General features: G+C 39.2%; 1 protein-coding gene across 10 annotated transcripts in view; it reads left to right on the top strand.

Annotated features, from left to right (window-relative positions):
• Positions 1-13,872, top strand: part of FAT3 (FAT atypical cadherin 3) — a 403,498-nt gene that overhangs the window by 287,970 nt on the left and 101,656 nt on the right. For 8 of the 10 annotated variants that reach the window (XM_071432782.1, XM_071432787.1, XM_071432786.1 and 5 more), the window contains exons 5-7: positions 6,867-7,181; positions 9,083-9,293; positions 9,744-9,812. In XM_071432782.1, coding sequence (XP_071288883.1) covers positions 6,867-7,181; positions 9,083-9,293; positions 9,744-9,812 — 595 coding nt within the window. The remainder of the gene's footprint in view (positions 1-6,866; positions 7,182-9,082; positions 9,294-9,743; positions 9,813-13,872) is intronic. The other 2 variants (XM_071432789.1, XM_071432785.1) reach the window with 1 other exon arrangement.

Genomic DNA, 13,872 nt, shown 5'->3' with positions numbered 1-13,872 from the left:
AAACTTTGCAAACTGCTCACAATGGGATATGATATGTGTAGTTTCAAGGTGCTGTTATTACCTATAAGGTCAGAAAAAGTCCTGGTTGAGCAGTGCTTTTCCTTACCAGAGGATTTCTGCTGAATCTTAGGTGCCTGTATACTACAGTTAGGCAATAGAATAAAGGTTAAAGGTTTTCTGTATTTAATTCCACTGGTGGAAGTAAGAGGCACTTCTGGACTTCTGGAAAGTGACTGCCTTAGAGTCACTTCTGGACAAAGTTTAATCTACATTTCATCAAATGCAAATTATGAGCTCAACATTCCTAAGGATTATCTTTTTACTCAGGGAAAGGAAGGGGAAGGTGCTTTCTGAGGCTGCCTGGAAGAGTTTCCTTTAACACATGACAGTCTGCTCTGTTTTCTGGGAATCGAATGGAGTAATGGTTTGTTCTGCATTTAGCATGTATTAATTGAAGAACACTGTAAATAAAGGCTGATGCACAATGGTTGTCAGGATCTCCAAACTCTAATGAACTTTAAAAGCAATGCTTGTGGAAAACAGTGCTATTTTTCTTTTAGAGAGTCGCTGTCAAGAGCTATGCACATTCTTCCTTTTATTGCTGCTAAATCTGAAATACAAGTCTTTAGTTTCTTTACAAGGACTTGTTTACTGTTTCTGTTTCCAAAAAGCTTGTAGAATAAAGTGTGACACGGGATAAATGTAATAGATGTAGTAGTAGTGTTTTGGACTTGTAAATCACCCATTCTGATACTGCATTCTTCCAGGTCCTTTGGTTACCATCTACTGGTCTCAGCATTCTGAGTCTGACAAAAGTTAAGATTTGAAGCCTCTAAGGCTTTCTTCAGTACACTCTTCTAATATTTAGGTTTGCAAATACTACAGGGAGCATTTAACTCCAAATGAAAAAGCCTGCCTTCCTTCCTTTCTTCCTGTCTTTTGGCAATACAGCACTGAAATTACCTGATGTCATCGTTAATTCTCAAATGGTTTAACAGACCATTATGCATCGTTTTCTAGCTTGAGTGTGGCTGGAAGCCATTGACATTCCTAATCAAACACCTAGAGTGTTTATGTCAGTAATAATCTCTATTTAAAATGTACTCTAAATTATTTATTTCTCATACCTGGCCAGAGTGAATGTAGTAGTTTTTTTTACAAACAAAGATTTCCCAGATTAGCAAAGAAAAGATGGATCATATTGATATGATTGGAACTCTTTTGGACAAGAATTATAATTTGTCTTTTGGGACAGCACCACATCCTATTATAATAAGTGAAATAAGCACTTACCCATTTCTTTCCCACAGTTGCTAGATAAGGGATTAGAAAGATAAAGTATCTAGTTTGCTACAGCTAACTCAGTGTTCGTTTTGAAGAAAAAATAAAAGAAAAAGTACATTTATTTTTCTCTCATATTCTGTATATCTTTGAGCTACATTGCCTTCACTTTGTAGCAATAATCTGACATATAGTTCAGTAACAGCATGCATTTCAGAAGAATATTTCCTTGTAAGAATTTAGCCACGAGTTTAGTCTCTCTCTGAAGTCGGCAGAGATAGTAATTCAGTGCGTTTGACTTTAAAGTTGTATTCATCCCTCGATGAGCTCTCCTTTATAATCTTTCACTTCTCCTACTCGGGCTGAATTCCAGAGACTTACAATAGGTATTGCAGCTCGTTTACACACTGGCAGAAGAAACAAACCCATTAGTCACTAACAGCGGGGGGATGCCTTAACTCTCCCGCTCCCTTTGATCATTTTTCTGCCTTCAGTAGCTCAACCAGATTCTCTTTTCTAAGGTTTTCTGAAGCAAAATTAGCATTTCTTGGTAGGGGAAGGGAGAGACTTTTACCTGAAAACCTCCTTGTGCATGCTCCTTTGATGAGGCACAAGCATCTCGGCTCACTTCATTTTGCATTAAGCAGTTATCACACTAAAAAAATAAACAAGCAAATATGGCATCTTCAGCTTTTTGCAATGCTAATGACAGTGATGTGACAGTTTCTCGTAACTTAAATATTGGGTAGGCTATGTACTTCTTCCAGCCAAGGAATGATATGGAAGAAGATACTTGTTCTTCTCAAGGCTTGAGATGATGACTCACATTAAACACCTGCTAATTGTCTTTTACTTGTTGAAGTAACATCCCTGCTAGCTACTCCCTCCAGCTGAGTTAATAATTACCTTGGAAGTCATGAGCTTTTGTTAATGAGACTCCATATAGTACTCTTAATTCAGGAGGGTGGTCCTCACAGTTGTATCTGTATTCTGAAAGATTCAAGAACTACACCTTCTCCAATTAAGTGTCACAGTCTGACTCATAGGAGGAGTGACTGTCTCGAGGCAAAATTCCTTTTGTGACCATTGCTGAGCTCTGCTAGGCTGGATTAGGCTGGATTATTAGGCAATACTTCCACAGTAGAGGTCTCCTCCATGCCTTCTCCATAGTCATGAAAAGAAGAACTTCTCACATCTAACATTCCAGCTGTGGTATGTTAACATTCACTGTCAGTCTTCATTTTCACTGAGAAGGTTCACTTCTATGGAAATCCCTTTGTAGTTGTTCTGTGGACAGGAACATAAACATCAATATCTCTCAGTCCTGTAGGGAAGGGAGTGTTAATGCCTATAGACCAAACCTGCTGAAGTAGATCCTGCAGAAGAAGTGGAAATTGTTTTACTTGGAGAGAGAGTTCTGTTGTTACACGGAATTTGTCATATGCTGCAGAAGGAGATATTTTAATGCATTTTTCTCAAAAAATACATATCTGATAGAAGTAGAGGGAATTTGAGGAGGCCTTGTCCTGGTCCATCCAGCTAAAGGAAACATTGTAAGGGAGGTGTGACTGTTGTTACTTCAGCAAAGAAATTCCCAGGTAACCAGTATCTGTATGTGTATTGACAGACATATTTCTGTTAACTCATAAGCATTAAAGCCAATGGGTAGATACAGATTCCTAGAGGAAAATGCTCATTTTGTGGAGAAAACTGTAGTGGAACTGGTTGTGAGAAAACAGCCACGAAGCTTAGGATTTCACCATGAAAATATATAATAGTTCGTATTAATTTTGTTGTCTGTTGCATTCAGGCCCTTTTAAATCTGTAATCATATTCTTTTTAAGACATTCCACCCTTACTGAATAGATCAGCCCTTTGTCTGATTAGTCAGAGAGTGCAAATTCAGCTGCTTTCATGGCTGTATCCCAGCTTTGGGAGGTTATGTTCTCTGTTTAGGCTGTCCTGACACAGCATGAGCAGCAATATCTAACCAGTGCAGCAGAGGGGACAGGCGCTGTCCTGGTCCATCTCAGCTGCACATGGTCAAGCAGCAGCTCGTCTGCAGCAGTTGGATCTGGATACCAGACTCATCACACAGACAGGAGAAGGTGTTCACTGTTTAGGAAAGCACATGCTGACCAAGCAGCTGTTCCCTATCTCTGCTGGGAAACCTGTGATTTTGTCCTTGCCCTTTTCCCATACTGATTACTGTGAGAGTCAACTCTTGTTGGGTTTTCTGTGGCAAACTTTGACAAGCATGTATTGAGACAGTCTGTCTCAGACTGACAGATGAATGACAGATGTCACTCAGATGTCATTCTTCTGCATTACCTTTCGTCTCTGTGTTCTTTTTCCTACCATGCTACCTACAGGTTTCTAAACAAAAGAACCTCACTGGTCCTAAATTACAGCTTCTCTCCTGCAAGCTCTCCTGTGCCTTGCACATCTGCCTTTTGCATTTCCAGAGATAGCAGCTGTGAATTAACTTTGTCCTATGAATATCCTAACCTCCCTCCCCTCCCTGGTTACTTTTTACTGTAATTTCCAGCTGTTCAAGGGTTTAGCTAAGAACTGTGGTTACGTTTGAATTGAAATTGCCTTGGTTAGAGGGGCCCCTAAGTACTGGTGTGATGCTGTGTCCTGATGGAAATGGTATTTGCAGAGTGATGTGCTGAATGATCTCTCTGCTTCTCCCTGGTTTTGTCTGGGAACAGTTCTGAACTGGCAGCAATTTCTTGGTTTGTTTTAATGTGTTGTCATGGTGGGTTTTTTTCTGTAGGGGCAGAGGAAATTTTTGCAGCTCTTTTACCTTGTTTATGGCTGGAACCTGAATAGCCAGGCTGGGGTCAGGATGATGGAGCGCAGAAAAGGGATCGGTCAAGATGCAGGTTTACAGTTGGGGAAATAATCACATCACTGGTGTGAGGGAGGCTTAATTAATTTACATGCTTGCAAAGAGAGAACTTCAGCTCCTCTGTCTGGCACTCAGAGCTTTTTGAGTGGAGCTTCATCCTGTAATTTTGATAAGTTTTGAGCGTCACTGCAGAGAAAAAGGCTTAGCTGGTGCCTAACATTTTCCTCTCCAGGGATGTAAAGTTTTAGCCCAAGTAGAACTTACTAACTTCAGGCCATTTTTGATTATTTTTTATTAATTAGCTGTCATTTTGTGTTACTGCCATTACTCTTTCCTGTTAGCTGTCAGCAAATATTTCCAGTGCAACATTTCTGTTACCAAATAGAGTCCCTCCAAGTTTGGGCTTACAAAACAAACAAATGCATGCAAACATTTGCTGCCACAGCACCATGCTAGTCAAGATTTCAGCAGTAACGTGACAAACTGTGAGAATGTACTGGTAAGACAGAAGGATGCTTCACTTCTTGAACAATTTTTTGACTCAGGTAGGGTTTTTTCATCATAGTTGTTTTTTGACTGTTTATGCCACTGTGGTTTTCATAGATTTTATTGACATAGCTGGTTGTAAACTCTTTATCTCACTCACACACCTTTTTTGTTGATTACTGCTAGCAGGCTGAAGAAAATGTCTTAAAACAAAAAAAAAATTGTTTATGTTCAGAGAACAAGAATTTCTAGAATCTTGCTAGTATTTTTTAATACTAAAAAAGCATTTTGTTGATATTTTTTGAGTTTGAGTTTGTGTGTCTCTGTTTCTATGCAATACAACCTGTACTGCTTGTCATCAATGGTTATTTTATCTATGGAGAAACCCAAAAAAGGTTTCCTTTGTTAACTTGTGGTCTTGCCTAGAGCTTGGCCAGTTGCAACAGAGTAGAACAGAAATAAAGGGGTCATCAGTGAAGTGGAGAGGCTTGAGGTCCCCGGTGGTGTGGCTCTCACAGTGTGGAAAGGCAGATTCACAGCTGTGTGTACAGCCTTTCAGCACTAGAAATGCTGTTTTGGAAAGTGTTGGTAGTGGGAACTGGATGGCTCAGCACACTGATAATGATGTGGGTCTTCTTCCCACACCCCTGTGCTGGTGACTGGCAGATGTCACATTGCAGGATGGGTCTCATCCCCATCCAGCACTCTGCAAACAGCTGTCCCCATCACAGGAGTGGTGATCCCAGCAACTGCTAACTGCCAAAGCAACTCAGCACTTAGGAAACTCTACCCCAATCTTGGGAGAAAGAGGCCTGAGACTGGTATGTGTTGTTGGGAGGATGGTTCCACTTTCCAAGTGGGTTCTGGGCTGTTTTGGGGAATTTATATTGCCACTGTATGTTGCCATGCTCCTCACTTTTCTGTAAATGAGCTGTTTCAGTCCCCAAGGCTGTCAGTCTGCTCCCTTCCACTGCATCAGTTTTTAAACACATTGTTAAATACAGGAAAGAGATAAAGTCTTTTACCTTTCTCATAGAAAACAATTTTTCTGCTGATCTCAGTGTTAAACTGGGGTTATTCTAAGTTTAGACTTTACACAAGGATGGGGAAATGCCATGGGGTATTATTCCCAGAAAATTTTACTTTGCCCAACGACTGGACATCAGGACTATAGGATTTGCAAGGGAACACAGGAACTTTTAAGGAAAAATAAAACATTGAGTTACCAGTAAACCAGTCGATGTGCAGTGATCAGTATAAGCAGAGAAGGGTATGTAATATCTTGGCTCACTATCATCAGAAATTGCTACTGTGGGATTTGGCATGTTACCATATGTAGCTGAAAATGAAATTTGAACTTCTTTCATGCAAACAAAAATAACTTTCTGCTTTATTTCTTTCTCATTAAAAATGCAATCGAAATATTGAGGGAGAAGTTTGAAACATATTGATTTCATTTTGAAGGCATATTATTAAATCTCTTGAGGGCTTGTTGATCTTGAATCATTTCATTTTCATAGTGTTTCAGATTGAAAATTATTAGTAATTCTGTTTAAGTTGCAGCTAAATTACTAATTAACTTTCATCTCAAAGATTTTATTTCTTACATGTCTCTGGCAGCACAGTGCACTCTCTACACAATGCAGCAGAAATTTTTTGTTACCTGCCTCTCTGTGCTCCTTATAATCATATAAAGCAGGTTTGGAATTAATGAGCTGTCTCATCTTGGGTAATGAATGAAAAGAGCTGACAGAAATCCTTTTGTTGTTTAAGAATTTCCAAATAATTAATGGGAAAAAAATGGCAGAGGTTCTTTTAGGGTTTAAGAAGAAATACATCTTTCAAATTCTTTCCATGACAGAAGAAACTTTAAAACATGTATGCAAAAAATGCAGGGATCCCTGATTAATGGGTTAATTTCTGTTCTCTCTTCTGAGATAAACCTGCAGAATTTGAGATAAAAGGATTTAATGTTTTGAGAAATAGCTTCCTAGTCTGCAGGTTCCATATTCCACGTTCATCTCAGAAGTAAAAAAATCTTCTGAATTCCTGGATTTGCCATTGTGGATAAATTGAGTTAAGCCCTGAGCATGTTTATAGTAACTATGTGTTGTGTACACAGAAGATGTTGCAAACTGCAGGTTAGTTTGGGGAAGGCAGGGAATTTCCTTATATTTTATGTTTTTCTCCAATTCCTGAAGTCCCACTGTAGCTGTTGGGAATAACTTGCCCTGCTGTTTTTCAGGTAACTGTCTCAGATGGGGGCACATCTCCCAAGCAATCCTCTGTATGGGTGGTGGTGCAAGTTCTGGATGAGAACGACAACAAACCGCAGTTCCCAGAGAAAGTCTATCAGATCAAGCTGCCGGAGAGGGACCGCAAGAAAAGAGGGGAGCCCATCTACAGAGCTTTCGCTTTTGACAAAGACGAAGGCCCTAATGCAGAAATCTCGTACAGCATTGTGGATGGGAACGATGATGGGAAGTTCTTCATTGATCCCAAAACAGGGATGGTTTCTTCCAGAAAGCAGTTCACGGCAGGGAGTTATGACATCTTAACAGTAAGCACTCTTTCATTGACATACAAACCCATGATTTGCCTGACTTCTTTTTTCTTTTTTTTTTTGAGAAATAGGCCCTCCTGTATAAAGATGAATATAAAACTGTGTTTATGCCCTGTATGTAAGACCTAAATTAAGAAATTTAGTATTCATATGCAACTACTGCCAAAAAATTGAGTGTGAGAGATCATTCATGCTATTGCAGGTCATGAAGTATTCTGAGAGCGTTAAGTCAGCCTGCAAATTGTTAGCATAAGCCATTCCCTTGAATATGCAGAAATGAAGACCAAGTACTTTTCTGCTCCCAAAGTTGCATCATGTTGGCCTGGGCAGATATAGCTACAAAAGGGTACTTACTTTGGTGTAGACACAATTGTTTGCCCTTACAGAGGGCACCTCCTGTCCCAGTTAGTTGGCTGCATCTAAGAGAGAAGGAGTACTGTGTTCTCTGTGTTGTGGAAGCAATTTCAGTTAAAAGAAAGCTCAGTCAAATTCTTCTTTCAGAACTCTAACCATACAGTGAAAGTGAAAGAAAGGGGGAATAAAATATGGTTGAGTTGATATAAAAGCCATATAAGACTAGAATGTGCACTCTTCATGTGCAGGAATAAGCCACCAAGTTGTAGTTAAGGAGCTGAAATAAAAATGTCAGAGGTCCATGGTCTGACATCTGGAAGTGATGTATCTTACAGAAGTGGGTTGCCTTCATAATGTTGGAAAATGAATAAATAACAAAATGTTGAGAAATACCTAGGAATCAGAGTAGAGCAGCCTTCGAGTGACTGAGTACTTTTCCCTCTGGCAACCTCAAAGTCCTGTTTGAGATCTGAGCCTTCTTATAATGCAACAACTGAATATTTTCTAACTAGAAACTGCTCGTCACACCCTCAGTATCTTTTCACAAAGGGCCCCCCTGGAATGGAGCAGAGTGACGAGTGTTAGTATCAAATACACTTAACACATTTCCAGGGGAAGAAGTAGGGCATGATATCTCAGAAAAATAAAGTATTCCCCATTTTTAAAATGTATTCTAATGGCATATTTATACCAGTGGACCTGTATAGCCAGAAACATTACCTTTTTTTAAAAAAAGATTAACATTTTGTTAACATTGATGTTATCTACCAAAGCACCCATTTTGTAACCTGCATTCAGCCTATTCTTAAGCCCAGTGTTTCTTGCTGCTCATCTTGCCTTCGCTGTGCTAAATCCATAAAGCATGTCACACAAAGATCAAGCCTATCCATCTTTCTAGAAGACTTTATAATAAAAAGAAATATCACCAAGCAAAGCAATTCTTAATGAACTTGACAGAGAGGAGAAAGAAAACATGACAAAATTTTGAATTCTATTTTTTTTTTGGAGGGAGAATGAGGGAAATTACCTGAAGCTTACTTAATTCAATTAAAGATCCCGAGGAAGGCAATATAGGGAATACTTATCTGCAACAGAGATGCCCCTTGAAAGCAGTCAAACATGCTCTGGGTGAGCATGTTTTGCAAATACATGGTCTTACAAAGGGTCATTACAAAGCTTCCAGCTTTGCTACAAGATGGAACTAGGTGCAAGATGAAATCAGACAGGGAAGCTGGTTCTGGAGAGGAGGATCTGTGTGGGGAGTGTTTGAATTGCATCTGCAGGAGGCCTCACACCAGCATTTCTTAAATAAAACATTTCAGTTTTAAATCACCTTTTTCAGTTAAAAGTCAAAGCATAATGCAAAAAAAAAAAAGAAAAAGAGTGAGAATTGAGAAATAAGTGCTTGTCCTTTTTTTCATGAGATTTTACATAAAAGGTTACAAAGGCCATTTTCCAAACAGTTGTTGCACTGCAGTAGAATTAGTTCTGAACTGCCAAGGTGGGATGCTCAGCCTGAGCCCTCTTTTCTTTGTGCCTGCCAGATAAAAGCAGTGGACAATGGCCGGCCCCAAAAATCTTCCACTGCGCGACTCCACATCGAGTGGATAAAAAAGCCTGCGCCCTCGCCTGTGCCCCTGACTTTTGATGAGCCCTTTTACAACTTCACCATCATGGAGAGCGACAAAGTGACCGAGATTGTGGGGGTGGTCTCTGTGCAGCCCTCCAACATCCCCCTCTGGTTTGACATCATCGGTAAGTCAGGAACCAGTGGTGCCAGGAGGACACCCCAGAAGCAAAGCATTCAGCTGTGCAGTTTTGAGAGCAAGAAAACTAACCCTGAATTGCCTCCCCACCTCCCCCCCCCACCCCCAGTTAAATCCATTTTCCTAATGATGAAATGAAAATGCTATTTTAATATAGTGATAACAGTAGTAATAATAATAATATTCCTGCTTTTGTTATGACTCCTTAGCTAAGCTTAAAAAAAAAGCGCTGTATGGCTGAATTGGTTTTTTTTCGTACTATGTTATTTACTGCAATCTTAATGTTGTCTGTCATTTAAATTCTATTGTCATACTTTGCTAATCTCATTTCTAAATGTATTTATGGTACTTAGACTTGCTGTCCCTCATTTCTCTCTTTCTTCACCTTTTTTTCTGCATTCTGTTCTTTTTTTTCTGCTTCCGACTGCCCTGCTTCAAGGTGGCAAGCATGCTCGAGAGATGTTCTATATTCTACAGACAGCTTGTGGGCAGAACTGTTCAACAGAAGGTACCCTTAGTGCAAACACATTTGCTAAAATACAACTATCCAGGCTGCCTTTTATTTTTTCAAGTTTTTTTGAGACAATTTATATTACAGCTTTCATAAGTGCCTGTGACAGGATGCGATGCGACACATGGATGTGCTGCATTTCTTTCTATGACAGCTTTTACCGTATTTGTGTCCAATTATTATCATTTTATTCACGGATTTTCCACAGTTTATCACAAATAATTAATTCAAACTTTTCACAGTCCAGTGCCATCCATTTAACTGTGAAACAGAATGGGATGCCTCAACATATGGGTTACAAATGGAGACACCAAAAGTTTGTCTTGAATGCAAGCTGAAACAGAGAAATGTGTTTTGATGTGAGATTTCAACCACAAAATTGCCTTACATAAAATTGCTTATAAAAATAGGGAGGGAGAAGCATCTTTAGTAAAAAGATGAGAAGCCATAGCAGTCTTAAAATCACAGGGAAATGCCATTAAATGCCAAAATTACAGGGAGTAAAGGGTCTCACTTCGTTGAAGTAAAGAAATGGGAGTCAATGTTCCTAAGCGTTTCTTTCCCGCTTCTGCTGCTGATTCAGTTAATGTTGTTTAAAATAACTCATTTAACATCTCAAAAGTGAGAAATTCCCCTAGAAAATTATTGTGCTTCTTAATATTTGCAGATGCTTCTATGTAGTGTTTGCATACCTTTGGATGTAAAACAGTTCATCTGCACAAAGTCTAGTTATTTAAATGAAGGGTTATAAAGCAAATGCTATATGAAAGATTAGAGAAACAAAAAGCCTTTGCTGTGGACTTAGCAGAAAGTGTGCATCAGCAGTCTTTATTTACAGGGATTGAGCCTGGCTCCCATTTCAACATAGTTATTTGCAGATGGGTTTAGCCAACAGGAAGGACAAGGACCACAGGAGAAAGAGTCTGTCAGAGTCATTTTCATCCACCTTTTATTGCCAATTTGTGCAGATGAAAGACAGAAGCAGCACCATTTCCTCTTTGAATTTGTAGCATGGTTTCTGATGTGCCAATCATATTAAAATTAAACCCAAAGCTACTACCATGTTTTGAGGTTGCTGCTAGTCCCTGGGGGAGGACAGCATATGTTTCCTACAGTTTTCCTGCCATTTCCTTGGTTGCTTCAGTATGCTACATGCAGTTTATAAGCTAATGTTTATATTTCCATTCCCTTCCTCACTGACCCTTTCCTCCCAAGACAAATCCATCTTTATTGATGTTATTGACAGGTTTTTTCCTATTTGAACCTTTTGCTGGACTTCTGGTCCTTTCCATGGCAGCTTGACCAACTCTCATTAAAATGCTGCCCCGAGGGAAACCCCTGCTCTTCTGCTACATTCTTTTTCATTATTAAGAGTCACTTTCAATCAAGCAATACCTTGTAATGGTATTTGATTTTTTTGCCTACCAAACAGAGATGATGATAGGAAGAACATTAGGAAATTTTAGCCTCTGTCATATAATGTGGCCTTTATGCCTAAACTAGTTCAAATGGTTTAGAAGATTTTCCCTTTTTAAACAATTCTAATGGTTTCCCTACAGGCTGTAGCTTCTGAAGTTGCAAGACGCTGCATCATTGCAGAGGTCACTGAGAGAGAGCTTTCCTCGATTTAATGAGAAATCTGTGACCCTGACCTTCCACTTTGGTTCTGCCACCATATGAATGTTTTCATTAAATATTGCTGCTGTTACAAATAATTGCATTCCCAACAGCAGCAGTTTCTGCAACAGGAATAGCCAGCAATCCTGGGCATGCAGAAGACCTTGTTGTTCCAGACACACAGCATACAAGGAGCGAAGACAAAATCCATCCTGAGAGTTTTATGGACAGAACACTGTATATTTAGATAACCATTTCTGCCTTTAGCCAGTGTCAAACCCCACTTATTTTCTTTGTTCCTTGATATCATCTGCATTGAGGTCTAGTGCTGAAAAGCCCAATGAAAGACATGGGCTATTTGTAGAAGTTAATTGTCATATATAGAAAGCTGTATGTGACTGCTGATGCACAAGATGGTTTCTGTGCTGCTGTAAAACCAGACCTGATCCTGCTCCATCTGGTATATCATGATTCTGAACCTCTGTGCATAGTTCACAGTAATGTCAACAAAACCCCTGAAGGCTTATGTAGAGACGTGGTTTAATATAGAGTTTGCTGCTTGACCTTTATCTTTATGACCTTTTCAAAATAAATGGGCATTGGAATTCCAGACGATCTCTTTTTTAATGCATAACATCCACTATCTCCCAGACAAAAAAAAAGAGAGGGAGAGCAGATAAATTTTGGCTATAGTGTCCTGTCTGCCTAACTTTGCACTTTAATTATATATACTTTAGGTAGCTGTTTAAGTACTTGAGTTAATCAGATCCAAGAGAGGAAGATGCCACAGAGGCAGGAAGGTCATCTTCCATTGACAGACTGGAGAGGAACAGGATACTTGGGTGATTGTTTGTTTCTTTAATTGGGAATAGTTGAGATGTCATACCTGGTTTCTCTTTTCAGACTGCATTCAATACCATTCTCAATTCATGCACATCCCACTGTGTGAAAGACATAAGCATAAGTTGTATCAGTTTACAATTTATTTTGTCATTAATAAGAAACTGATTTGCAATGGGAACTCCCAAATAAGTCAGAGACCTTGATTTGTACCAGGTAAATTGAGCCCTTTCTGTTTTTTCCTTTGTTACTGATGGGAATGGTGGGATGACTAGTTTAACACTGGAGCTAAGCTGCATGGTGCTAGTCTTTGCTTAAGTGGCATGTTGCACAACATCTCTCTGGTTTCCCAAACAGTCCTCCCTCTATCTTTGCTTCCTCCCCCAGCCTGTGCCTTTATAACAGCAGCCAAGCTTTGAAACCACATCAGTACTTTTTACCAAGCGTGCTTAAGTGCCAATAATTTTAATATCTATTAATTTTAGTTAATTGTCCATTTAATTCATAGTGCTGCAAATTTTCATTAAAGTCAAAAACATGTAGCTCCCTAGCCTTCTTTGAATAATATTCTCTGAGAGCTATCTAAAATACTTTCCTGATTTCTTTCTTGCTTTTTATGCCCTTGCTTTCACTTTCTTAGCAGCAAACTCAAGGCTTTGAGTCTCTTTACAGTAGTTTTATCTAAAATTCAGAGTCTGCATTACTTTCTTCTTAGCATGATATAGTACATAAAAGAATAAATATTTGCCTGTCATTTTACTAATATTTATTATGTTATGATTAAAAAAATCTGTAGTTGAAATTTTGGTTTTTGAGGCAGTCTTTAAGTTTATTTCATCTTCTTTGAAACAAAAGAAATGAAAATTGTGGCTTTGCTTCTTTTTCTGAAAATTCTAGAGGTACTTTAGCCTCACCTCTGAGTTTCAGGGTGAATTAATTTCCTGTGTTTTGCTCTGATTCTCTTCCCCGAGCAATGTGACAATTGTAGCAATTGGTCCCGTTTATCATCACTGTTCACTGCTGTCAGCTTTTTTGGGACAAGATAAGTAAGAATCTTCTCTGCAGTGAGAAAACGTAGTTTAGAGGACTGTTCTCTAAATCAGATCATTTCCTGTATTTCTTTTCTCCATTTGTCCATAATGGAGTGATGGGCCAAATGAGACTTGTGTGAGGATAGCCGTATATCGTGGCTCTATTAAGTTTGAACATAAAATATTGTGTGCTGTTTGCTACCTTCTCCACTCACTCCTGCTAGGTTTAGCAGTGTTTGAATTGGAGATGTCCTCCAGAGCTCAGTGTGATCCATCTTTGCATCTAAGACTGAACAAGTCTGATTCTCTGCAGTCTTCAGATATTTCTGAGGTGGTATTCAACCCCAGCCTCTTTGATCGTCCCACTGGAAAATATGGAAAAAGGTCCTCATTTGGGACTTGTTTGCCTACAAATCCTCCAGATTTGCTGACGTGTTTTCTTCTCAGAGGAGAAAATTATTTTTCCCAGCAGCATGATCATCTTAAAATGTGTATCAGCAACTGAGAAGAACATGGGGAGGCTCCACATTGTACCAAAAAGGAACCACATCTAGGAAAAGCCCTACCAA

Source organism: Agelaius tricolor, unplaced genomic scaffold, assembly GCF_023055355.1.
Source record: "Agelaius tricolor isolate 1412-34295 unplaced genomic scaffold, bAgeTri1.0.p SCAF_9, whole genome shotgun sequence".
NCBI classification, from domain to species: Eukaryota; Metazoa; Chordata; class Aves; order Passeriformes; family Icteridae; genus Agelaius; species Agelaius tricolor.
Note: the sequence above shows the minus strand (reverse complement) of the source record. Positions and strands in the feature narration are given on the sequence as shown.